Here is a 27,309-nt window from a genome sequence, read left to right on the forward strand (position 1 = left end):
CGCTTCTTGTAACTATATACATAATATAGTAACTTATAGTTGACATTCATTATTGTTCAGCTTCAGCTTCAGGTGTACAGTGCAGTGATCAGGCATCTACGTCTTCCCTGAGGTGGTCTCCCTAACGAGACAAGTTCAGGGGGCATTTTTCATTCATTCTAATTTTAGTCATCCACAGATTGGGACGGCATGAGGTCTTGACTTTGGGTCATCAATAAAAATGATAAACAGCCTGTCTCTTGATGCCAATCTTTCCCTCTGCCTCTCTGCCTTAGTCACTCTGGCCTGTTTTGATTACCTCCTTTCTATGTTAGCACTTGCTATGACCTGCCTGGAATGTCCTTGCCTCGCCATGCCTCTAACCCTCTTCTCTGGCTAACTCTGACTAATCTCAAATCAAATGTTGTTTGCCCAAGGACTTCTTCCCTGACACAAGACTAGGTCAAGTCCCCCGTTTATAGGCCTTTTATAGGCCATTTATAGGCTTTCTTAGCACCCTGTACTTGTTTGGCTTAGCACTTCTCATTTTGTAACCATATATACATATACACACACATATATATTTTTAATAGATTGAGATTAGTGTATTTTTTTTTTTTAGTTTTATTGGGGAATTTTGGGGAACAGTGTGTTTCTTCAGGGCCCCTGAGCTCCCAGTTGTTGTCCTTTTATCTAGTTGTGGAGGGCGCAGCTCAGCTCCAAGTCCAGTCGCCGTTTTCAATCTTTAGTTGCGGGGGGCGCAGCCCACCATCCCATGCGGGAATTGAACTGGCAACCCTGTCGTTCAGAGCTCTTGCTCTAACCAGCTGAGCCATCTGGCGGCCCCGTAATTATATATTCTTGATGTGATTGTTTGTCTCTTCTCCACTGTATCAGATGCTTCATGGTGACAAGAACGAGATTTCTTATTCACTATTGTCTCCCCAGAACATAGCACAGTGCCAAGTACATGAAACTTCTTGAATTTAATTTTTAAAAAGGACATGCAACACAGTGGCTCCTTAACACCTGTCTACAACCATTGGCTTCTGATGATGTTTTCACAAGTTTGGATTAGAACAAGAAAAATAAGAGCAATAGTGTACCTGTATATATGTAGCATAGGTCAGTGTGAAGTTATTGCCTTCTTGCGAAGGACTTTTATTCTAGTATACCTTCTACTTTTCAGGTTATAAATTGTTCTTTGTAAATTTTTTGTTAAGTTTTGGGGATTTTTTTTTTGTTTATATTTGGAAACTATCCTTAAAATAAAAATAAATGTGCAACACCTTGGCACTCTGAAATTTTACTAGTCTTCGAGATACAGAAATAAGTAATGTTGAATACCCTAGAGACCTCCTCTAAGCTCTTTGTTTCTCTTTGGCTACAGTTGCTATGAATCCACTTGGCTATATTTAAAATATATAATTTTGCCTTCAGAGATTTTTTTTGGTGGTCGGGATCTTCCTCAACAACTTCCTTTCATTTATCTCTGTCATATAATATTTATTGTTGCCAAGTAAGCTCAGATTCAAAACAGTAATTGTTGAGTTTTTCTTTTTTAGTACAATTGTTCTTTTCCTGTATTTAATGTGACTAAAAGAATAAATCACAAATAAATCACAAATAATGTGACTAAAAGAATACATTAAATTTTAATACCCAAAGCGAAATTTACATGTTTATGGTTAATAAGAACTTTTATTGTAAATGTTTTTATATTTTCAAGTTATATATTTTATATTTTAGAGTTACAACTTTATTATTTTTTTGATTAAGTGATAAAGTGGGTTTCCTGGCAAAATTTTTCCTATGAAATTGTTACTATTTCACCTGCTTTATATGATATGAGTATTAATTCGGGTAAGATAAAATGATAGTCTTTGAAAGGTAAATAAAATGGAATTTTTTAGAGGCGGGAGGATCAGATTTTTCAAAATTGTAATGCTTTTTTCTTTTTCTAACTTTATAAAAAATATTCTACTGTTAGCTATGTGACTTTTACTTTAACTTCTCTGTGTTTGTTTCCTTAACTATCCTAACCTGTTTCTTCATCTATAAATTTGTTATTATGGGGATGTAAATGAATGGATTCATAAATATATGTAAAGTGCTTAGAAGATTATGTTTAAATACAATGATTGTTTAGTGAGTAACAAATATTTGCTTTTACTATTATTAATAGTATTCATATTATACAGGGATCTTCTTATTCAGTTATAGAATATGTCAGCATAGATAAATGCTAAAAATTTATCTTATTTTCTGTTTTATTCATATTCTTAGTGCTTGATATTCCAATAAATCATTATTTATTAAAGGAAAAATCTACCTATCATAAACAAATCCAACTCTTCACTAGCCATGATACATAGAATTATATTTTTCAAGACTTTAAAGTGGTTACTAAATAAGTGTTTTGTGGTTAAATTTTGAAATCAATTCAATAAATTACTGATCTATATTGACAGATTAATCCAACCTTTTAACTAAAAATATCACCTTTATATTTAAAAAACAAGTGACATAAATTCTAAGTTTAAAACACCTATAGGAATTAAAGGGCAAAAGAGCTGTCTCTTTTTTCAAAGCAGAAAATGTGAGGTGGTTAAATTATGTAGCATTTTAATTTTCTTAGGGTTTTCACACTAAAAATCTGTTTCATTTACATATATTTTACAATTAAAAAGTTGCACATTCATAAAGTAGTTCAATAATAAATTTTTTAGCTGATATAATTATATTATGATTATATATCATAATATATCATAGTGGTTAAGAATATGAGCACTAGAATCTGGAAAACATGAGTTCAAAGTTCACTTCAACTGTTTACCAACTGTTTAGATAAGTCACTTAATTTTGTTTCTTTATCTGTAAAAGAGGAATATAGTAATGCCCACCTCTTAGGATTGTAAGCAATAAGTAAGATAATATGTGGAAGGCCCTTAGTTTGGAGTCTGACAGCTGGTAAGCAGTTAAGACGTGTTCTGGGGAAAATTGTATAAGGCTAAACAAGCTTCCTATTAGATACAGTCATTTAAATGCTTCTGGGTGAATTGTCTGTGTGTTTGTGTGTGTGTGTATATGTGTGTTTATATATAATGGGTTTTGACTTGGCAAAATTATAGAAATTGGAGCTTCATCACCCTCCCAATAATATAAGTGAATCCTGTTTTCTCATTTAGCTATGTGATCTTAAAAAATAGAAATATAAATCTTTACTTTAAAATATAGTTTAAATAAATTCCACATTAGGCTCATGTAAGTCTACTGAATTCTCACTTAAAGGTACTCCTAGTTTTTCTTTATTTTCTTGAAAGGATGGGTATATTGCTATTTTTATACTATATATAAAAGTAACTTTTATATGTATTTGACAGACTGTGTGAAGCAGCACTCTTTCTGGATTTCAGAAGACATCATTTCATCATGGGACAACAAATTTCGGATCAGACACAGTTGGTTCTTAACAAGTTACCAGAAAAAGTAGCAAAACATGTCACACTGGTTCGAGAAAGTGGCTCCTTAACTTATGAAGAATTTCTTGGGAGAGTAGCTGAACTTAATGATGTGTAAGGCTTGCTCTTTTTATCATTTTATTTTTACCCCCTTATGTATGCCCCAGATGTCATGACTGTCTGAGAAGTAACCAGAAGTATTGATTGGTAAGACTTAATGTTTTCAGCAGCAGTTAGCAAATGTAGATTGAGTGCCTACTATAAGACTTTCTATGTGACTATTTTAAAATATATAATAGGAACAAAAGAGACGGAAGAAATATAAAATTACATTTTGAACACAGACATATAAATTGATTCTTGTTTGAAAGTACTGAAGGGAAAGTACTGAAGAGAATATGCCAATGAGTCTCTCTAGAGAAAGAAAGGCTTCTAGGATTGTCGAAGGGCTCTCGGGTTTCTATATATCAACCAATTCATCTGATTAATAAATAAGTAAATCTTCTGTGTTTGTTCATCGAGCCATTATTTTGCCAGAGAAATGCATTATATGATAGTAATTCATTTATCATCACTGAAGAATAAGATACTGCATTTATTATTTTCTAATTAGCTAATATCTTTAAATCTCTACTTAACTCTTGAATAGATTAATGTCTAAGATGGAATATAAATTTGTCTACCTTCTTAACGTGCACATCTAATAGAATTTAGTCTTTTGTTTGTGAGTTTATCCTTTATTATATCAATTTTTATACTAATCTGTATAGAAGCTATTGAAATACACAGGGCTCTTTGTCCCTGAATAGCCCCAGATTGTTATGCTTTTAAAACATTGTTTTTCATTGTTTGTGTTTTCTTCCCTAATGACAGATGAACAGATGTCACTTCTTTCCCTTAAGTCTTTCTCTAGCAGCACCTACATCCACCTCTCCATATACATATATTCTACCTCCCTTGAGGTATAATTATGGTGTTGCTTTTTAAATTAGATCACAAAGGTTCTTTAGTCTGTTCAATTTAGCTAACGCTCATAGAGCACATAGTATGTATAGGGCACTCTGCTGAGGGTCGGACATTTTAACTGAGGCCTAAAATGATTACCCAAGTATTAATGGCAGATCTAGCTCCCCCTAAGTCTATTCCACTTTAACCTCTCTTTAAACCCCCAAAAGGCCAAGCAAAATCACTTAGAAGTCTGGACCCACTTAGTATATATATAAACTTACTTATAGTCACTATTAGTAGTTTAGGGTAAGATACATGAACCTGCTCCCTAAGCTTTGTGATAAGCTGTACTGGTTGATAAGAAACATATTTGCCCATGTGGAACACATTAGATAAAGAGAAGGAAATACAGTCTTTTTATGGACATGACTGGAGCCTACTGTTATTAGCCAGTCATGAAGAATAAAGAATTAAAAGTTTATCTTAGATTAGTTCTTTTAAGAATACTGGATTTAATTGTTTGTTGTTTTTTTTTTAAAAAAACACACAACACTGTGGCTATATGAATGGATCCTGTATGGATATATATGTATGTAAATACATAGAAAATGAACTAGAAGGATACATACATACTAGGTCTCTAGGGAGTTGGTGGAAAAACGGGGCAGTGAGGAAGATTTTACATTTTACTGTGTATATTTGTGTATTGTCTGATCTTTTACAATAAAAATGTAGTCATGGGTTTTTAAAACTTTAGCATTTTATGTCTTTCTTTTCTTTCTTTCTTTCTTTCTTTCTTTCTTTCTTTCTTTCTTTCTTTCTTTCTTTCTTTCTTTCTTTCTTTCTTTCTTTCTTTCTTTCTTCCTTCCTTCCTTCCTCCCTCCCTCCCTCCCTCCCTCCCTCCCTCCCTCTCTCTCTCTCTTCCTCCCTCCCTCCCTCCCTCCCTCCCTCCCTCCCCCCCCTCTCCCCCCCTCCCTCCCTCCCTCCCTCCCTCCCTCTCTCTCTCTCCCTTCCTTCCTTCCTTCCTTCCTCCCTCCCTCCCTCCCACCCCCCTCCCTCCCTCCCTCCCCCCCTCCCCCCCTCCCTCCCTCCCTCCCTCCCTCCCTCCCTTCCTTTCTTTCTTTCTTTCTTTCTTTCTTCCAAATGGTAGTAGTTGAGGCATTACTTCTTGGACCATAGTCTTAAGGAGTGAAATTGGGTTGAGAATTTAATAGTATCATAAGAGTGGTTTTTTGTTTATCATTTCAATTCTTATAAAGAGTCATCAGTGACATTTGCCATCCCTTTAGAGTCTTGGAACTTAAATATATAAACCTAGTCCATTATACAAAATTTTGCCTTTTGGCCTAAAGATACTGAACAAAATGTGTCCTACGAAAGCATCCACAGGCTAAGCTTACTGTGTAATACTGAGGTAATGGAAAAGAATATCTTCCTTTTATTTATTTAGCACAGGACTTTTCTGACTGGATTTGGTCCTTAAAACCAATTCTCAGGGGTCAGAGTTGGGCACAGTGCTATCTGAGAACTAAAGTTAAACCTCTACACAAGAAGCATGGCTTGATAGCTAGAAAAGAGAACTGGGAACTGGCACAGCTGAATTACCTTCACTGGCCGACTTTGTTACCTAGGGCTAGTTGATTAATTTTCAATGGCCTCAATTTATTGAGCTGTAAGTCACTTAGTTCTGAGAATGATATCCTCATGGTGCAAGGAAAGAAATGTGAGTAATGATAGAAGGGAGCAGGAATACTTTAGTATGTCTTTGAACTGATTTAGATAGGCTTTAATGGCATGATTTTGAGTTATCCTCTAAAAGTGTTATATTTTTATGTTAGAATCCTATGGCTCTAGATTAAAATTGCTCTGCTAGTGGAAGATAGTAAAGGTGTATTTAAAGTGTCTCAAAATCATTTGCTTGTTCTAGACCCAAATTATCTATAAGAACATTTTTTTCAAAGAGATGTGTTAGTATTGTTGTTTAAATAAGGACTCAACCAAGAGCAAGATTTTTTCACACTTTATATACATATCTGAGGCAATAGTCAAAATTTGGATAAGTGAAACCAGCAAAAGTTTTTCTTTTAAGTACCTGATTCCTTGGACATGTTTTTCATAGATGTCTTTGTTAGAAATTTAAAGACCATTGAGATAATAGATACAACAAAAAGAGATTTATAAATATCATTCCAGTATGCTGTTGACTTTAAAATTAAGTTTTAAAATTAAGTTTAAAATTAATTTAAGTTTTAAAATTTATCAAAACATTCCTAATGTTTTAAGAATTGTGACAATCATTATTATTTGTCTTTGTGTGTTTTCTTCAAATGTCCTTCTGTCTTTTAAAGTGCTTCTTGAATCTGGTTTCATAGCTCCATTATTTTCTATGACTTTTCATAAAATTAACAAATGTGTTTGTCTCTTCAGAACTGCTAAAGTGGCTTCTGGCCAGGAAAAACATCTTCTCTTTGAGGTACAACCTGGATCTGATTCCTCTGCCTTTTGGAAAGTGGTTGTACGGGTGGTCTGTACCAAGGTGAGAGTGACAGAGACTTCCGATTCAAAGCTTAAACTATTTTGATGGTTAGGACCACATTTAATAGTGTAATATATATTGGAAATAAATGTTAATAATTTGGTTATTATTTGGTTATTATTGCCATTTATTTATAAAATTATGTACAGCATAGTTTTGATACTATTATTCCCTTCCAGGTTAACTGAATCTCACTGGTTATATGTATAATTGCCATATAGTGGAGATTTTTATAATCAAGGAAGGTGGTAGTAAACTCATCCTTACTTTCTACCTCTCTTTTTGGATTTAGCTGGCTATAAAATCCTAAGGTGTCGCCCTACTTAGCTCTAAGATGACTCCTTAAAAACTAAAGTTATCTTAGGAGATCATTTTTTTTAAGAACACTGTGTTTCATTTATTTAATAATAATTTTAAACTCCTTTAGAAAGGTTTGGTTGTTCTGTTTTGTTTTCTGATTTTTGTAGAATGGATTTTTCACCATCAATGCACCACGTCTCTTAGTTCATCTTTAAATTTTAGATAATTGAATATTTCAACTGTGCTAAAAAAATATAATGGCAGCTGTCATAAAGTATTAGGAAGACTCATTCACCAATGGGTAGATTAGAAGGTGTTTCTTAACCTTTTTGAGGCCGTGGAACTTTTGGTGAAAATGAAGGAACGGATTTTATTAGATCTCCTCCTATCCCAACCCCTGCTCTAAAACAAACAATAAAATCATCCACATGCATATAAACAATAAATTGGGCAGTCATGAGTGCCCTCAAGTCCATTCCTGACCAATCCCTAAAGAACTCCTGGATAAGGAAATTATTTTCTTGTGTATCATGGACCCTGGGGGGTAACCCAAACAATATGCCATGTTTCCCCAGGGGGTTGATTGCCACTACTGTGTTTTAAGTGTCGCAGGGTTGATTATGGATAGTTGATTAAATAAGAAGTTCTAATCAATTTAAATACTAAAAGAAGTTTCAAGAGGATTAGAGGTCACCTGAGACTAATATAAAATAATGTTGAATGTCAACTGTAATTGAAAAATAAAAATAAAAGAAATAAAGAGTATTAGAGGGTGAAAGATAGATGTTCATTCCAGACTTGGCTAAGTGCCTGAAGTTGAGTGGCACCTGTTAAAGTTTACAGTTGATTTAGAGAAAATACACAGTATAGTTTAATACCATTCAGCTGAGTCTGTCCACGTTGAAATTTGCTTAGTTGATTTTTTTTGTAAGTCCAAATGTTAGAGAGTGATATAATAGCTACTGGAGAAGCATCAGTCAAAATTTTTTTGCATTATTCATCACAGAGGTAGCTAATGTACAATGTATAATGTGTTACAAATAATAGTAATAGAATACACACTGAAATCGTGATAATTTGATGCAAGACAGTGTTTTGTTATTTATATTTCCATTCCTAGGCTCAAAAATTGTATACCAAAAAAAAAAAAAAAAATTGTATACCAACCACATATTTTTTCCATTTTCTATTTTTTCATTTCTGTTATTGGGTTTATATTATATTTACAGTAAATTCGTTAGGGGTTTTTAACGGTGTTACAAATACACTCCCAAAAGAACTCTGGGAATCTGCAACTTTTGACTTTGCGAAGGAATAAGGTAAATAAGAGATGAAGAACAGAACTAAAAACATGTTAGAGTCATTCACATAGGCTCAATATCTCTCCCACTCCCATAATCCCACAGCTGCAAACTTACATTGCACATGATCTTTCAGGACTATTTGAAAGTCATCTTCAAAGGATACATGGGTGAATTTATAAGAACTCTAGTGACAAAGGTCATTTCTGAAAAACACGCACTCTTACTCCTTTTCTTGCCCTCTCCTCCACAGTAAGCAGCCATCTGATCTCAGCCATTTTGCCAGGTTTCACTTCCAGTGTATTCATAGGATAAATTCCATGCTCTCAAGGAGACTGTAACTATAGCGCAAGTACCTCTTTCTTTTCATCCAGATTACTTTAGATTCTGTGACTAATCTCCATAGTTGACACAACTCCTGATTCTAATTTATGATGCTGTGAGACTAACCTTTCTTAAAGCACAACTCTCATCAGATTGCTTGCCTGCTTAAAATTCCTCAGCAATTCTTCACTGAGTACAAAATGGTCCCAACTCTTTAACCTGGCATTCAAAGCCCTCTACGATATGGCTCCAAACTATCTTTTCTGTTTTATTTACCACTATCCCCTTTTATACTTTATTGTCTCCCCAGGCTTAAATAATTTAAGGCTACATAGCTGTTACTTTCCTACCTTGGTGACTTTCCTCATTGAGTTCCCTCAAACTAGAATGTCCATTCCTGTCATTTAAATTGCCATCAGCTGCAAGGCACAGAAAACCTGTCCCACTAGTTTAAGTAAAAACAGTATTTATTTTCTCAGTTATCCAGAAATCCTGATATACAGTAGCTCCTGGATTGGTTAATTCAAAGACCTAGCAGATCCCTTTTCCCAGCTCATTGGGTCAATATTAACTCACATCTCCTTACACCTACGCTGATAGAAGGGGTGTGATTACCAGGATTGGTTTAGATTACACTAACCAGGACTAACTCCTGAGTTATTTCCGGGAGTTGAGATACCAAAATAAAAATTAGGGCTGGCAATGAAAAATGGGAACAGCATTAGTGTAAGCAGCCAGTAGTTTCTGCCTCACCTTTTATTTCTGCATGTCTAAACTTGATGTCTCTTTAAAAGCCCACATCAAATACCATCTCATCCATAAAGTCTTCCCTAACAGAAATTCTCTTGCCTCTTCTAAACTCCAGTAGCATTTTATTTATACTTAATAATTAAATTCTATGTTAAGAATAAAATTATTTATTTAGGTTCTTAGCTCCCCTACTAGATAGTAAGCCCCTGAGGGCAGGAACTCTGTCTGGATTCATCCTTGTATCTCTATAGCCTGTAGTGTTTTGCAGCTGGTGGGCACTCAATGTACAAGTGAAGAAAAATCTGTTGAAGAAATAAAAAATTCTTCATTTTTAAATGATTGGGATAGATTGAAGCTTTCTTTGCTCATTGATACAGTATAGTACCTAAATTACATTTTCTCCATCTTTATTTCATAAGGTACTCAAGTTCACAGTATAAAAAAGAGGCCAGTATAAATCGTAGAAAGCTGTGGGAATGTGAATGTATCAGGTTTCTGATCCCTTAGTTTTCTGTTGCTCCTCTTTAACAAACACAGAATTAATGTTTAATATTACTATTAGTCAAATTCCTTTTCACCTCAGTATCTCCAACCATTACATCTGTATGTGATTTGACATCTTCCTTAAAAGAAGATCCTAAATACACAAAAATATTAAAAATGCAGGCAAGCAGATCTTTTGTAAATTTTCTTGATTTTGAATCTAGAGAAATGTTTTATTTGCATTCCTTAGGTTTTGTTTTGTTTTTAAGAATCTATGAGAAATCAGTGTTTACATTAGAAAAAAAGAATTGGAGTCCAATATGAAAAACTGATAGGAGACTGAAATTTCATATCTTTTCATCTTAAGCCACTAATAAACAATTGTGCTATAACCTTCTATGTTTACAATAAGACTTTATCTTGACTGCCATCTACTATCATGATTATCCTCAAATAATACTTAATTCACTATTAAAAATAATCTAAATGATGTTAAAATGGAATGTTTTATGGGAGTAATATTAGAAATATTAATGGGTTAATTAAAATTGTGGACTAAGGTAGCTTCATGAATTATATTATTTTCATCTGCTTTGTTACTTAGACCAAAACCTTGGAGTCATCCATGACTTCTCTTTTTCTCTTATACCCCACAGTCCATCCATACGTGAATCCTGTGTCAGGTTTCAAAATATATTTAAGAGTCTAGCCAGTTCTCACCATCCCTGTTCCTAGCAACCATCGTCTCTCATGGGGATTATTCCAGTAGCCTCCTAATTGGTTTCCCTGCTTCTGCCCTTTTCCCCATTCTGCCTAGTGTCAGCATAACAACCAGTCTATTCCACTCATAATCTGAAGTAAAATAAGATCATATTACTCCTTGGCTCCATACTGTCCATTGACTTCCCATGCACTTGGAATAAAAGCCAAAGTCATTGCTCTGATCAGGAGAGTCCTATACATTCTGTCCCTACCTCACCCCCTACATCATCTTCTCCCACTCTTCGCTCTCTCATTCTTGCACCTATTCCAGTTCTTAAATGTCACCTCTATGAGACAGACCTTCCCTGCAACCCTTCAGCATTTCATCTCCTCTGTTTAATCTTCTCTATAACACTTCCATTCTACCTAATCTGTATTTTATTATCTGTCTCTCCTGCCTATAGTGGAACCTCCATGAGGGCCGTGATTTTTGTCTGTTATACACACTATGTCACCAGTGCCTAGAGCAGTGCACATAGTACTGTAACGTCCATATTTGTTGCATAAATCCTATGATTATAATAGTTGCAGTTTGATTAACTTTGTCTATATGATTTATTCCCTAATTTCTTCTGAACTATGCAGTTCCAAAGGAAGACTGGTCCAGTCTCTTCAGCTCTGACAATCTATTTTGTAAGCCTCTATAAATTCCTAACGCCTGTAATTCTATTTATTTTTTCTCAACCCCATGTATAGTCTTTTACTACAAAGAATATTGCATATTTGCATTTCCATGTAGATCTTACCTTCCCCAAATTTAATCAGTTTTCTGATTATCAGCGATGGTTTTACCATTTTCACTACATAGAATCTGACTCATACTTGATTCTCAGTTTTTCCTCTCATTGCCTTCTCAAGTAGTAGACAATAAATGGTAGTTTTCTCAGTTTTTTTCTCATTGCCTATTCAAGTAGTAAACAATTATTAAATGTTAGTTACAGCTACTATTATTTTCATTCCAAATATGGAAATGTTGCTTTTTTTTGTAACATGTAACCTAACGACTTCACTTTCTCATATCCCCAGTTCCATCAACACATTTCAAAACCTGCTTCATTCACAATTTTAAGACCCTCTATCTGTGTATCTCCCTGCATTCTTCATTTCTAAGTATTTTCTGATCTTGTTTGTTCCATTTACCTTGATATGCACTTAATAGATTTCATTGCTTACTTCTGTTCCCCAGTTTTCATATCGTCTCCTGTGCTGAAAGGCAGTCTCACATATCTAATGTGTGGCTGATTAATTCAAGTTCTTCAACCCTGCTGGCTTTGTCATTTCAGAAATGAACATATACCCCACTCCACAAGTCCCGAAATCTTATGAAAGCAATATTCTCTCCCCTTACCTGTTCTCTCACACTTGCCCCAAATATCTCCTCACATTAAGAATGTAAGCTATGTGCAGTTCTGTAGTGCATCGTCTGTGTGTCACGTTGTGTGCTCACCACCCAGAGTCGGTTCTCTTTCCATCACCATATATTTGATCCTTTAGCCCTCTTTTTTTTTTTTTTGGCAGTGAATACTCCATTGTCTGGATGTACCATAATTTGTTTATCCATTCACATATTGAAGGCCATCTTGGTTGCTTCCAAGTTTTGGCAATTATGAATAAAGCTGCTATAAACAAGAAAGAAAAAAAAAAGAATGTAAGCTAGAGGAGGGATAGGTACAACCTGTAGGCTACTGGTTCCACTTCCTATTAAATGACTTTTTTGCTATAGCTCAAAATGGCTTTCTGGGGGAAATTCAACCACTTTTTGTTAGGATTTATTTTAATGTTCTCACCTTCATTTGGAAGTTTGAGTCCAAAATAGAACTTAAGATATTCAAGACAGCAGTCTGTTGTTTCAGTTATAGTAGAATGGCATATGGTTGTTGGATTCAAATAAATCCTTTGATTAAGAAAGTCTTCAAGAAATTAAAATTAAAAGAATTGTCTCTAAAATTCATTTCTTAAATCTGGGGAAGTTGCTTGACCTCATCAACTCTAAACAGGATGATACCTAATCAATCCTACAGGGTTATTGTGAATATCAAGTGAGGTGCATTTGTGTAAGTACCTTGAACTCCACAAATACAGGGAACACGATCTTACTCGTTTGTTCAGACTCTTGCTCTCCTGTTAGGTAATTTGCAAACCTGAAAAACTTCTACTTTATAGGATGTTTGACTAAATATTTGTTCCCCTTTTCGGGGAAGAAATTGATCAGAGAAATTATTGACTTTTTTTTTTCATTTTCTTTTTATTTTTAGATTAACAAAAGCAGTGGCATTGTGGAAGCATCACGGATCATGAATTTGTACCAGTTTATTCAACTTTATAAAGACATCACAAGTCAAGCAGCAGGGGTATTGGCACAGAACTCCACCTCTGAAGACCCTGGTGAAAACTCATCATCTATAACATCTTGTCAGGCTAGTCTTTGGATGGGAAGGTATGCAATACATAAGTACCAGGTTTCTCTCATTTTCCAATATGCAAGCTACTGAAATCTCATTAGTTTTTTTGCTGGTGCTGTTTGTGACATCGTAAATCACATTACTTTTTGTCTCAATTGATATTATGTCCCAGATCAGCTTTTGGATTATTCTGCCCTTCAGGACATTGTTAGAGTGCCAAATTAAGGAAAAGTTAACATGGCTCACACCAGCTAATATTTCTGTCAACCCCATTTCCATGAATCCAGTCTCCACTCTACATGCTTGTATTTAGTGACAAAAGATTTATAGTTAATGCGCCTCTTATAATAGGTATTTAGGTTCTTACACACTCAAAGTCCTTCAGGGAATTAAGGCCAAGAATCTGGTAAAACCATTCCAGTTTTCCTTAAAAGTATCTGACTAATTGGAGCATTATATTTTTAAATACTGGCTCCAGGATTTGGCAGTCCACTCAGGAATGAACATGTGCATACTGATGAACAAGTACATATTGATGTATATATTGTATATACCAGAAGGAAATGAAGTCAGCTAGAGTTTTCTGTGATTGTGCTTGTTTACTCAGGCCTAATATGTTATTGTCCTATCCAAACTTTCTTTTCCTTCTCTCTAACGCTTTTGGCATATGAAAGCTCCCACCTGTTGCCATTTGACAACCATGACCATAATTTAAATTTTGTAAATGCCTCACTGGAAAAAGTCTTACGTGGGTCCAGACATGTTGACATCCTGTCGTATTGTCATATTTGGTAGACAGCAGAAATTTGTATTAGCAGTGTCTTTTATCTTAAAGTTAAGAATATGCTTAACAAGAATTTCTCTTTTATTGCTCCATTTACAGTTGTATTTTCTGGTTCATTCTTAACTAACTGGTTTCCAAATACTATGTTGTAGTAAAATTATACTTTCCATTTATCATTTCCTGTTTATCTTTAATAGGGTTGTTTGGTTTTCTAGGTTTGGGCTGTACAAGTGTTACTGAAATGCCAAGTGAGTTTTAGAACATTATAGGCAGCATTTAGGCTTATCTTTCCTGTATTTTGTAAAGTTAATCTTTCAAAGACAGGCATCTGATTTTATTTTTTTCCTCTCCCTCTTCAGAATGGTGATTTTTCTGTTTTTAAGGTATTTTGAAAGTTGAGAATAGTATTTACCAGTATATTTAAGTTCTATGACAGCAAATTAGATGAAAGTAATACTTTTTCTAATTGCAATCATCTTAATGAAGGAGGTAAGGGTGTTATCCCTTCTCATGTGCCCTCGAGACTGGGAAACACAATGCCTGCTTGGTAGGTTAGAGCTGCTTCTTGCCTTTGTATGCTTTTTGGTTTCTAGTTATACCCTGATACACTGGTTTATATAAAAACAGTCTTTTCAAGTTGAAGGGGCTCTTAAGAGGTATTTATTTGGTTTAGCCTTACATCTGAGGCATATTTCTATTGGTTTACATTTATTTAGTACTTATAGGGTATTAGGCATTGTGATGAATGCTTCACATCTATAAACTCATTAAATCCTCACAAGAACCTGATTGGAATACAATTATTGGCCCATTTCAGATTAAGAGAAACTAAGGTTTAGACAGAGAAGTGATATGGCTAGAAATGGGCCTCGCTGAGATTCACATTTTGGCCTGTCTAGCATTACAGCCATGCTCTTAAGCACTGCGTTATTCCTCTCTGGTGCATGAAGATACTGTACTACAGTGCTTCCTAAGCTTTGATATTCAGTGGTTGTGAGGGGGAGCTTGAGAGTCTATCAAGCTCCCAGGTCATGTGACTGCTGCTGATGCATGGGTAACATTTTGAGTAGTAAGACTGCTTACGACCTTTAGCCAAGTGGTAGTCCAACTTGTACTTGAACACCTGCAGTTAGTTATATGGGACTCAGAGAAGCAAGCCTTTTCATACACAGATGGCTCTAATTACTATGAAATTTTCCCTTTTGCATTATATTCCTCAGAGTAGCCAAAATCTGGCTCTCTTGAAGAAGCACAGACTCTAGAACCAAATTGCCTGGGTTCAGATCCTGGCTGTACTCCTAACTGTGTGACTTTGAACAAATTATTAGACTCTCTTCAGTTTCCTTATCTTTTAAAAGAGGATGGTAACAATAGTATCTGCTTCATAGGACTCTTGAAAGAGTTAAGTGAGTTTAATATGTGTAACATGTTTAGAACAATATCTGGCCCATAATAATACGTCTGTAAGAGTTAACTGTTATTATTCAGAAATTATTACTGTAATCTGCATATTTAAGTGGCAGTGCCCTTTGGAATTCCACCAAGATCTGCTCTCTCTTCCAGCCTTTTAAATATTTGAAAATAATAATCCAATTTTCACTGAGTCTCTGTTCTCATGGATAAGCATCCCCAGTTCCTTCTGCCTTTGTTTATGAGTCTCTTCTATGTCCGGGAGACTTTCTTGGATGACCATTCATCTATCAATGTCTTTCAGAATAGGGAGCATAGAACAGAATACTCTAGAAGTGGTCTAACAAGAACAAGTAGAGCAAGACACTTCTTCCTTCTTGTCACTGCACTGCTTGAAAGGCAGCAAAACATCAAGTGAACACTGTACAGGTTCCACCCGCTGCTTCTGTGTCGCCTGCTCTGTGTTTTACCTCTGTCCAGAATGCTGTTCTTCATTATAGCCCTCTGCTCCTAACGGAGGAGTGAACTCTAACCTTCAGAACTCTGTCACTCTTTATGGGTTCAGTTGTATTCTCTGCTACTGATGCCCAAGTCCACATATCCTTAGACATAAATTGTAAGCTCCTCAAAAGCAGAGATCCCACTTCATCTGGGTCTGGCATGGCATTAGCACCTAAAAGGCACTTAAACGTTGAGCTGAATATACACAGAAAAAAATTAAATGTTAGATCCACATCCATCCAGGTTTTCATTCAGTTTCCCCATTTCAATTCAGTGGCTACCCTATTTTGCCCATTACTGAACATAACATTTAATCTATTACCACATCCTGATGATTTGTCTTTTGTAATGTCCATTAGACCAGGCCCTAATTGTCTCCAAAGTGAATTGCTGAAATAAGAATCTAATTAGTTTTCCTCCCTCTAGACTGTCCCTCCTACTGTACTCCCAATTAATCTTCTGAAAGTATATTTCAGTGGGGGTTTACTTTCCCTTTGATCAAATTCTGATTCTAGTTTGCCTATCAGAACAAGTTTAAGCTTTTTATTTTGAAATTCAAGGATCAGATTATGTCTGCTATACTTAAGCAAACTTTTCTCTTCCTGGAGCATCATGCCAGGCTCCTTGTGTCTGTCTGTCTGTCTGTCTCTCTCTCTCTCTTTTTCTCTCTCTCTCTCTTTCTCTCTCTCTCTCTCTCTCTCTCTCTCTCTCTCTCTCTCACACACACACACACACACACACACACACACACTTTTCCCTACCTCCACAGCTTTGTTTATTCACCTAACATGTTCTCTGTTGAAATCCTGTCATTTTTTACCTCATCCTTCCAACAAGTTTGAAACAAACTCATTTCTTCTTTCTTTACTTAGGACTTACTACGTGTAATGTACATTTGACATTTGCTTATATTCTGTTTTATGTTCAAATTGACAAATTTTAAAGTACTACCTCAATATCTTATATACAGTGGTATTAGCACAACAGGGAATTAAAAACATGTTAGAGATAACTTTTACCCTTAAGAAGCTGATAGTTTAGTGGCTATACGTTGAAACATTCAATTTTTATATAATTGTAAAAGTAATACATGCTTGATGAAGAAAGCCTAAAAATTAAAGAACAGCAAATTAAAATCAATAAGGAAACGTTTATTGAGAACCTAAGACAAATTCCTTTATTCAAAGAACTTACAGTTTATGGATAGACCCACTAATAAGCAGCCACTTAAAATACAAAATGTAAGTCCTTTCACTGAGGCAAATGTTGGCTTTGAGAACAGGAAGATGATATTTTGAGCTGAGTTACTGAGGTTGAAGTTTACCAAACTCACAAGGGTATCCAGGAAAGGAAAACACCACATGCAAAGGCACTTGGTTCATCCAGGGACACTCCAAATTGTGGTTAGAGTAGATCTGACATTTCTTCCCAAGAATAAAGAGCTCCTTGAGGACAGAGACTTTGCTTTCTATCTCTTTTGTGTTTCCTATAGCACCTGACACTTAAGAGGAAGATATTCTTTCATTTATATGCCCATTATCAACATCAGCATAGTAAGGCCCTAATCGCAAGGTCCATATTTTAGAGAGCTTTGTATCCTGCATGATGAATAAATCATATATTAGTTGTATTCATTTATATAAATTCGATATGATCTAAATGGGCCAAGTTGTTTTCAGAAAGACCTGAATATTTCCAGTTTTTGTCCATATTTTCTTTTTAACCATTGCAGAATTTATCTTTTCTCCTGCCTTTCATTATAAAATTTGTACCCCTTAGTACTCTTCCCTATTATACTATATGCTGTTTCCAAAAGGTATGTTGATTTAGTCCGATTTTGCATGAGTCGTTTGCTTTATACTGAGGGCACAGAGATGTTTGATAATGCTTTTAAGGCTATGGAAACAAAGTTTAAAGTATAATGACAGCAGAGAATATTGTTGCTCCAGCTCAGTTTGCACACTGCAGGGTGAAGCAGCTGACTGATGAGGAGGAGTGCTGTATCTGCATGGATGGCAGGGCGGACCTCATCCTGCCCTGTGCTCACAGCTTCTGCCAGAAGTGCATTGATAAATGGTAAGTGATCTGCTGCCTTAACGGGATAGGGAAAGGTCAAATGGGAGAGTATATGTGAATAAACATCCAAAAATACAAAAATATTGTAGTCAGGTGTAAGAGGTTTTGTTCTTTAGTCCTTTGACTTTTATGGCATGTCTCCTACTGGTTAAAAATATTTGTATTCCTATGCCTGTAGTTTATAAAATGTGGGGATGTGTCTTAGTTTTGGCAGTTTACTTTTGTTGTAAGACTTATGCCTGACTTGAGTCTAGAGTCACATGCTTCCCTTTTTCTTATTTCTACATTTTTTCCTTTACGTGTGATTAGAAGAAATAATATAAAAACGAATATTGGACCTGGTGGGGACTTTATTATACAAAATAAGAATCAAGTATTTGGGAGAATTTGTAATTAATACACAATAAACTACATGTATTTAAAGTACAATTTGATATGTTTTGACTTGTACACACGCACAAAAACTATCATCACAATACAGATAATGAACAAATCTGTCACCCCCAAAAGTTACCTCTTGCCCCATTGTAGAGTCTCCTTCCCACCCTTTCCTTTCAATGCCCAAAAAACCATTTATCTGCTTTCAGTCACTATAAAATAATTTGGATTTTTCTAGAATTTTTTGTCAATGAAATCATACAGTATGTACTCTATTTTTTTAAATTAGTTTCAGGTGCACAAAACAAAGTAGTACTTAGACGTTTATCATTTATATCCCTCACACTGTCAACCCGCCTCCCCCCATCCCCTACCTCTCTGACATCACACACAGCCATTACATCTCCACTGTCTCTATTCCTAATGCTGTACTCCGCTTCTTGTAAGTATATACATATATATATATATATATATATATATATATGTAAACTTGTAGTTGACATTCATTATTGTTCAGTTTCAGCTTCAGGTAGTATGTACTCTATTTTTGTCTGGCTTCTTTAATTCCATATAATTATTTTGAGATTTACTCATGTTGTAGCATATATCAATAGTTCCTTCCTTTTTATTGCTGGATATAGCACAGTTTATTTATCCATTCACCTGTTGATGTACATTGGGTTGTTTCCAATTTTTGGCTATTACAAATAAAGCTTCTATATACATTTGTGGACAAGTCTTTTTAGGGATATATGTTTTGGGTTTTTTTTCCTTGGGTAAATACCTAGAATTGGAATGGCTAGATCATGTGGTATGTATATGTTTAACTTTTTAAGAAACTACCAACTGTTTTCCAAAGTGGTTGTACCATTTTAGGAGGCGTGACAATTAAGTTCGCTAACTTGTTGCAATGATGTTGCTAACCTTTTTTGATATCAGAGGGATTATTTATTATGAATTTGTACCAGCTGGACAAACAGTTAACCAAGTTGACTATTTGGAAGCTCTGAAAAGGCTGCGTGAAAAAGTTAGACGACCTGAACTTTTCACCAACAATTCATGGGTCTTGCATCACGACAATGCAGCAGCTCACATGGCACTATCTCTGAGGGAGTTTTCAGCCAGTAAACAAACAACTGTATTGGAACACCTTCCCTAGTAACCTGATCTGGCCCCCAATGACTTCTTTTTTTACCCGAAGATAAGAGAAATATTGAAAGGAAGACATTTTGATGACATTCAGGACTTCAAGGGTAATATGACAACAGCTCTGATGGCCATTCCAGAAAAAGAGTTCCAAAATTGCTTTGAAAGGTGGACTAGGCACTGGCATTGGTGCATAGCTTCCCAAGGGGAGTTCTTCAAAGGTGACCATAGTGATATTCAGCAACGAGGTATGTAGCACTTTTTCTAGGATGAGTTCGCGAACTTAATTGTCCGACTTCGTACACTGCCCAGCACTGTATGAGAGCCGCAGTTGCTCTACAGCCTTGTCGATATTTGGTATGGTCAGTCCTTTTAATTTTAGCAATTCTAATAGATGCATAGTGGTATCTCATTATGGTTTTAATTTGCATTTCCCTACTGACTGATGATGTTGAGCATCTTTTCATATGCTATTTTACCACCCCTATGTCTGGTGAAGTGTTCATTCAAATCTGTTGCCCATTTCTTTATTGGGTTGCTTCGTATTAAGTTTCAGAGTTCTTTATGTATTATGGATATGTATCCTTTATCAGATATATGACTTGCAAATATTTTAACACACTCTGAGATTTATCTTTTCATTCTTTTAAGAATGTCTTTCAAAGTGTAGAACTTGAAAGGTCCAGTATATCAGTTTGTGATTTATGGATAGTGGTTTTGGTGTCATATCTAAGAAATCTTTGTCTAACCCAAGGTCACAAATGTTTTTTTCTATCTTCCGAAATTTTTATGGTTTTTAGGTTTTACATTTCGGTCTATGATCCATTTTGAGTTAATTTTTGAATATGGTGTGAGGTATTAATCAAAATTGCTTTTTTGCATATGGCTTCAGTTGTTCCTACACATTTTGTTGAAAACACTATCTTCACTAAATTGCCTCTTCACCTTTGTTGAAAAAGTTGTTCAAATATATGTGGGTATATTTCTGGATTCTATTCTGTTCCACTGCTCTATTTGTCTATTTCATACCAAGACCACATGACCTTGATTAACGTAGCTTTTATAAGTCTTAAAATCAGGGTGTGTTAGTTCTCCAACTTTGTTCTTTTTCCAAGTTGTTTTGGCTGTGCTAGGTCTTTTGAATTTCAATGAGTTTTAGAATCAACTGTCAATTTCTACAAAAAAGCTATAAGGATTTTGAGTGGTATTGCATTAAATAAATAGATCAATTTGGAGAGTATTGACTTCTGAACAATATCGAGTCTTCCAATCCACAAACACAGTATATTTCTCCTTTTATTTAGGTCTTGTTGAATTTCTCGTATCAATTTTTAGTTTAGTGTTGTTTGAAAACTGTAGTTTTCAGTGTTGCATATCTTTGACAGGTTTATCCCTAAGTATTTTATATTTCTTATGCTATTTTAAATGGTATTTTTAAATTTCAGTTTATGATTGTTTCTTGCTAATATATAGAAATACAATAGGTTTTTATGTATCAATCTTGTATCCTACACCCTTACTAAACTCATTTGTTAGTTCTGATAGCTGTTTTATAGATTCCATAGGATTTTCTTGAATGTCTGAATATCATTTTTCAAAGATATGTTTTTCTGGAGATAGAATTCTAGACTGACAGTAATTTTTTTTTTCAGTACTTTAATGATGCTTCATTCTCATTTTTCATTCTCATTGTTTCCTATGAGAAATCTCTATCATCCTTATCTTTTTTTTCCTGTGTGGGTAATGTAGCTTTTTGTCTCTGTTTGTTTGTTTTCTGTTTTAAGGTTTTTATCTTTATCACTGTTTTTGAACAATTTGATTACGATGTGCCTTAGAGTAGTTTTCTCCATGTTCCTGTACTTAGGATTCATTGAGATCTTTAGATTTGTAGATTTATGGTGTCATCAATTTTAGAAGGTTTTTAGTTATTATTTCTCAAATATTTTTTCTGTTCTCTCCCCTCTCCTTCTGGGACCACAGCTATACCTATGTTAGACCACTTGAAGTTGTCCCACAGCTCACTAATGCTATTTTCCTTCTTTTTCTCTTTTTGAGTCATTCTTTCTGTGTTTCATTTTGGGTAGTAGTTAATATTGCTATGTCTTTTCAAATTCACTAATCTTTTTTTCTACATGTCTAACTTGCCATTAATCCCATCCAGTGTATTTTTTACTTCAGATATTAGTTTTCATCTCTAGAAGTTTGAGCTTTTTAATGTTTGCCATGTCTCTACTTAATGTGTTTGATCTTTCCTCTGGTTTTTTTGTTTGTTTGTTTAATATATGGACTATGGTTATCATAAACTAATTTTCTTGTCTGCTAATTCTAACATCTGTCTCAGTTCTGAATTGGTTTTAATTTTTCTCTTTATTTTGGGTTGCATTTTTCTGCTTCCTTTTATGCCTGGTAGTTCTTGATTGGGTGCCAGACATTGTGATTTTTACCTTTTTGGGTACTAGATATTTTTGTATTCCTATAAATATTCTTGAGCTTTGTTCTGGAATATAGTTACTTGGAAACAGTTTGATCCTTTTGGGTCTTTTGCTTTTACAATTTGTTAGGCAGGACCAGAGCAGTATTTAGTTTAGAGCAAATTATGTCCCACTAATGAGGCAAGACCCTGCAGAGAACTCTACTCAGTGCTCCGTGAATTAGGTTTTCCAGTCTGGCTGGTGGAAACAGGCCATCTTCTAGCACCCTGTGTGAGTTTTGGGTACTGTTCCCTCAAATCCTCTTGGGTGATTTCCTCAGCCTCAAGTAGTTTCCTCACATGCACACACTAATCATTACTCTGCTGAATATACTCTAGGAAACCTTCAGTAGATTCTGGAATTCTTCCTTTGTGCCACTTTCTCCACTCCAGTACTCTGCCCTGTGAACTCTACCTGTCCTAGCCTCCTGAGATTTTTCAGCTCTGTCCCTTCAGGGAGCCTGCCTCGCTCTATCGAGGTTCCCCCTGCTTGCTCTGCAGCCGGGAAACTCAAGGCAGTAAGCTGGGGCAATTATAGGGCTCACCTTCTTTGTTTTCCATCTCTCTCAGGGATTATTGTCCTGTGTCATCTGATGTCCATTGTTGAAAACCATTATTTCATGTATTTTGTCCTGTGTTTTAATTGTTCTAAGTAGAAAGATAAATCTGTTTCTCTCGGCCAGAAGCAGAAGTTAACTGTTTTAAAAGTGTGACTTTTGTGCACAGAAGAGCACACATAATTATCTTATAAAATATCTGAGGAACCAGAAATGAATCTGAATAATGTATGCCGGCTCTAGCTTTCACATGTAGTTTCTGGAACAGATTTTTTCATTTTTGCACAAAAGCCAAAGAGCAATTGATATGATTTAATTACTTTGGTCTCAGATTTCACTGAGATGAAGAGAAAAACATTTTCCCTGCATGATATGTTTCTGGCTCGAATATGGCATTTTTGAAATTTCCAAAATAATGTTTCACATGATAGAAAAATCCCTTTGGAAAACAATCTTATTTAAGTAATTATATATAAGCTCTTTCCCTATCAGGAAAATTACTCTTCATGTAAAGTTATCTTCTAAACCTTGAATGTTTCCATTTAGTTGTGCAGCAAAAGATAGGAAAAAAAAGTCCTTCTGTGGGAGACTAGTTAAATGAATGATGGCCTACCCATTCAGTATAGTATGTTTAAAAGAATAGACAGCTCGAGCATGTACTGATACATAATGGCCTACAAGATATACTGACTAGTAAAAAGAGCAGTGATGTAAATACACACAACTTGGTCATGCTTCGTCTGTCTCTGGAAGAATATATAAGAAACTGGTAGCGGTGGTTGCCTTGGGGATAAGAATTAAAGATCAGGGTGGGAGGGAGAAATTTATTTTTCACTGTATACTTTTATGTTGTCTACTTTTTTAAACCATGTACACGTATTACTTTTCAAACAAACCTGTTTTTTAAAAAAGAAGAAAAAGAAAACAAACTGTTCTTTATTTGACTTCCCTAATAGGAGTGATCGACATCGGAATTGCCCTATTTGTCGCCTGCAGATGACTGGAGCAAACGAATCGTGGGTGGTGTCGGATGCACCCACTGAAGACGACATGGCTAACTATATTCTTAACATGGCTGATGAGGCGGGCCAGCCCCACAGGCCATGACCTTGGGGTGGAGGGCTCTGTTCTGTTGCTGTTGTGGGCTACAAACACTGGTCCTGGGGAAAGAATGCAGGCATGTGGTGGCACAGGCACAGAGAAATCAATTTTCCCCACCCTCATATTTTTGCTATTCTGACAATTTGTCCCATTTCTTTTGATGAACTTTTCATGTCTTCCACTTATGGTAAACTAAAATTTGCTACTGTTTTAGACCATATTTTCCTATTATTTATTTGTTCTAATATGTGTTTGGAACTAACTGCTCTTGAATCCTTTGCTGAGGTAACAGCAATATTTCCAGAGGCTTCTGAAAGACTATTTTTCAGGGTAGGAGTATTCTGGAACCTGTTTAGTTAGGTTTAAAATGAACCGTTGAATGTTAAAAAGTTGTGGACATCTGAGAGAAAATTTTAAATGACTGAAAATGTAGAATATATCAAAGTGGGTGTTACTACTAAAATTAGTCTTTCTGCTGGAATCTAAGGAGTATGTGTGCCCCCTCGTGGTTAATGATTGCTCCTTTAATAATTTCTACTTGAAATGATCCAGTTTTTCATAATTTTAGCAGTGTGTTTGGAACGACATGTTTTTTACTTAAAAGATTTTTTTCCTCCATGCTGTATAATTTGGGTGAGGACTATAAAGGTGGGCATAACTTTGCCTTGTAAATGGATTTCTGTTGGGGAATCTTCTTGGCCATTCTGGAAATGTTTTCCCACAGCAAGGGAACTGTTCTAAATAGCTTTTGATTATGCTCATGAATCTTGGAGTTTCAGAAGGAAATTTTTCATCACAGATACTAAATTTTGTATGTCCAGATTATGAAAAATCATTCAATATTGGTTTATGGTGCTTTTATTTTCTTAACTCGAAGGCATCTTTCTGAGGCAAAGTCCTCAAACTTCTTAGACTCAGAGAGAATAAAATAGGATTTAGCCTTTTACCCTTATGTACATAAAACACCTCTGAAAATTAGGAAACGATTTGGTTTTCTGTTTCACTGTACTTCCTTTGAAAGAGTATTGTCCTAATGGAATTACAATGTTCAGTGGTACTTCGGCCATTTTTTAAAAAATTTTGCTTATGAAGTAAAATTCATTTTATGTTAAACATTAATATTTCAGCATATAATACAACTAGGGCCTGATGTCGCCTTTTAAAAGTGTGTTAACATTCTGTGTAACTTCCTTGACTTATATTTGTTAAGTTACAAATATTATTTTCTGAAGTACCAAAATATACAATTTAAGTTGCTGCCTATTGATGGCAGAATTTTTGGATACTGGGATTTTAGTAGGCATGCAAATTAAATGATTCATTTCTAGGAAAAACGCCTGACCAAAGGTAGCTTGATTTTACCCCCAAAATACTGATAACTAATTGGTTGACATTCATGATGGGGGCGACTCAGTACCAAATAGCTAAACACTCACTATGATATTTATGCAGAGTACTGGGGGCTTCATCATACAACCTAGCAATGCACTTTATGGTGTGTGACCTTGAAAAAGTCCTTTCCTGTGGTTTATAGGTGCATATTTTAGAAACTGAAACTTTATCTGTGGTTTTCACACTTTATTTCAGCAATGGAATCTTTTTTCCAAGTAAAATCTTACTCAGAATCCCACATACATGTGCTGTGTGCTTGCACACGCACACACATACCCTACACCACTATGTCATTATTTTATTAATACAAATGTCCTATATAAACTTCACATACTATAATACTAAATATTATATAAAGTCAACCAATGAAAACATGTATTAATGCCTCAGTGATATCCAGGATATTAGAATTTGGTTAAGTAACACAGTTTTATGGTGGGACTTGTTTTTTTAATTAAAAATTTTAAATTAAATTCAAGTCAAATTTGCAGAACCCTGAATCTCCTCCATAGATTGTTAGTATTCCGTGGAACATATTTTGAAAACTTTGGGATAGATCCTCTGAGATCTTTTTCAGCTCTGAGATTTTAAATTGTCCTTTTGGAGTAGACTTGCTGAGTCTAATTCAGATTGCCTAATGTAAGAATGTTTCTGAAAATGAACAAAGTTGCTTTACAGATTTTTGGATCTTTCCAGATACAGCCAATGATTTTATCCCTCAGAATCCTTTACCTTTCTAGGAATTATTTAATAGCGAGCACAGTAACTTGATATTACCCAAACCTTTTTATTCTCCAGCATGAGCTCCAAGACACTAACTGATCTACTGTGAAATATAAAATGTTTTTATTAGCCTTATCTAATAAATGAGCATAGCTTTTTGCTCACTCCATTAAACTGGGTAATAATTCTTTAGATGTAAATGTTAGGTATGTTATACTATAATAACTGATCATAAAAGTTGTAAATTTGTTTAATGGATGAAATGTACACTTTTTGTATTCTGTACAGCTTTGTCTTTTTTAATTATGACGTACTTAAATGCACTTACTATGATAGGAAATATAATGTGTGCCTTCTAGGATTTGTGAAATGGTTTCATGAACTCTAAGGAATTTGTTTTATAAGTTATAAAGTTTTCCCTATCCTAACTCAATAACAAAGGGTTTGTTACTCATAATATAATGCTACAGAACTTTAGTTTAAGAAAATGGATTTGACTATGTGCTGAATTTCGAAGTTGAGAATAATATCTGTTTTATTCTTAGGATAAACTGATATATTGTGCAATAAATAATCTTTAGTAAGTAAATTTCAGTTAATTGAAGAGGTTTTTTTTTCTTATCATGTAGTTTCACATTCTAACATACTAAATGTTTATATTCCTTAGAGGACTATTTTGTACTGTGCTCTGGTGGGTGGGTTGTGTGCTATTTTAAAATTCATTTCAAATTGGAGTCGATTTCCTTATACCTAATTTTATCTGTGTAATAAGGCTGCTTGAAAATATCTTTTGGTTCAGTAATTTTTTTTAACATTGGGAGCTGGCTTCATTAAAAGTCATTCCGAAGAATCTGCACTTTTAAACTGGTTATTTCTTCATTAAGTCAAGCGTACTTTGTCTATCTAGAAATAAGAAAACTACTTGGAGATTAGGGAAATCAGCTGATTACCCTCATTTATGCTGGGCAACACAATGACAATATATTGTAAACAATTGACAGCAGACTTTCATTTGTTTCCATGTCTTTTTACCCTATTGGACAGTAAAAATAATTGATAAAATACTCCACCCTGTGGCAGTTTTGATGTTTACCTTGTAAAATCATTTCCACGATAAAATTCACATAATTAGGGAAGCATATTAGAATCTTAGTGCTGAGAAGAGGAAAGTCGTTTGTAAGAAGGAGTGGTAGTTTATAATTAAAATTAGTGATGTATATCATCATGGAGAAACACACATTTTGGTATCAAAAGACATTTTTTAAAAAGCCTCCTCAGCTATATTTTCATAATCTTGCAGCTGTCTTACTCTCTGGCATCCTCTACCTAATAAAATATTTATTTAGAGGTGGAGAGTATAAAATTTTCCAAGGAACTATGTTTGTCTGATTAGTGTTCCTTTTATTGCAGTTAGTTACCTTTGTTCTTTATAAGTAATCATTGTTCAAGAATAGAATACTTAGATATATTACCATCACCTTAAGTTGTGTCCACAAACCTTGAAAAAGATGAATGTTGTTTCACC

At 34.9% G+C, this 27,309-nt stretch overlaps 1 protein-coding gene across 3 annotated transcripts in view; it reads left to right on the top strand.

Moving 5' to 3' along the window:
• The window catches only part of RNF141 (ring finger protein 141), a 33,693-nt gene extending 7,053 nt beyond the window's left edge, over positions 1 to 26,640 (top strand). For all 3 annotated transcript variants that reach the window (XM_081064867.1, XM_081064868.1, XM_081064869.1), the window contains exons 2-6: positions 3,363 to 3,554; positions 6,816 to 6,924; positions 13,100 to 13,281; positions 17,910 to 18,017; positions 23,525 to 26,640. In XM_081064867.1, the coding sequence (XP_080920993.1) occupies positions 3,363 to 3,554; positions 6,816 to 6,924; positions 13,100 to 13,281; positions 17,910 to 18,017; positions 23,525 to 23,675 (742 nt within the window). In that variant the 3' untranslated portion in view covers positions 23,676 to 26,640. The remainder of the gene's footprint in view (positions 1 to 3,362; positions 3,555 to 6,815; positions 6,925 to 13,099; positions 13,282 to 17,909; positions 18,018 to 23,524) is intronic.
• Positions 26,641 to 27,309: the final 669 nt, after the last annotated feature.

The sequence above is a fragment of the Rhinolophus hipposideros genome, assembly GCF_964194185.1.
Source record: "Rhinolophus hipposideros genome assembly, chromosome: 10".
Classification (NCBI taxonomy): domain Eukaryota; kingdom Metazoa; phylum Chordata; class Mammalia; order Chiroptera; family Rhinolophidae; genus Rhinolophus; species Rhinolophus hipposideros.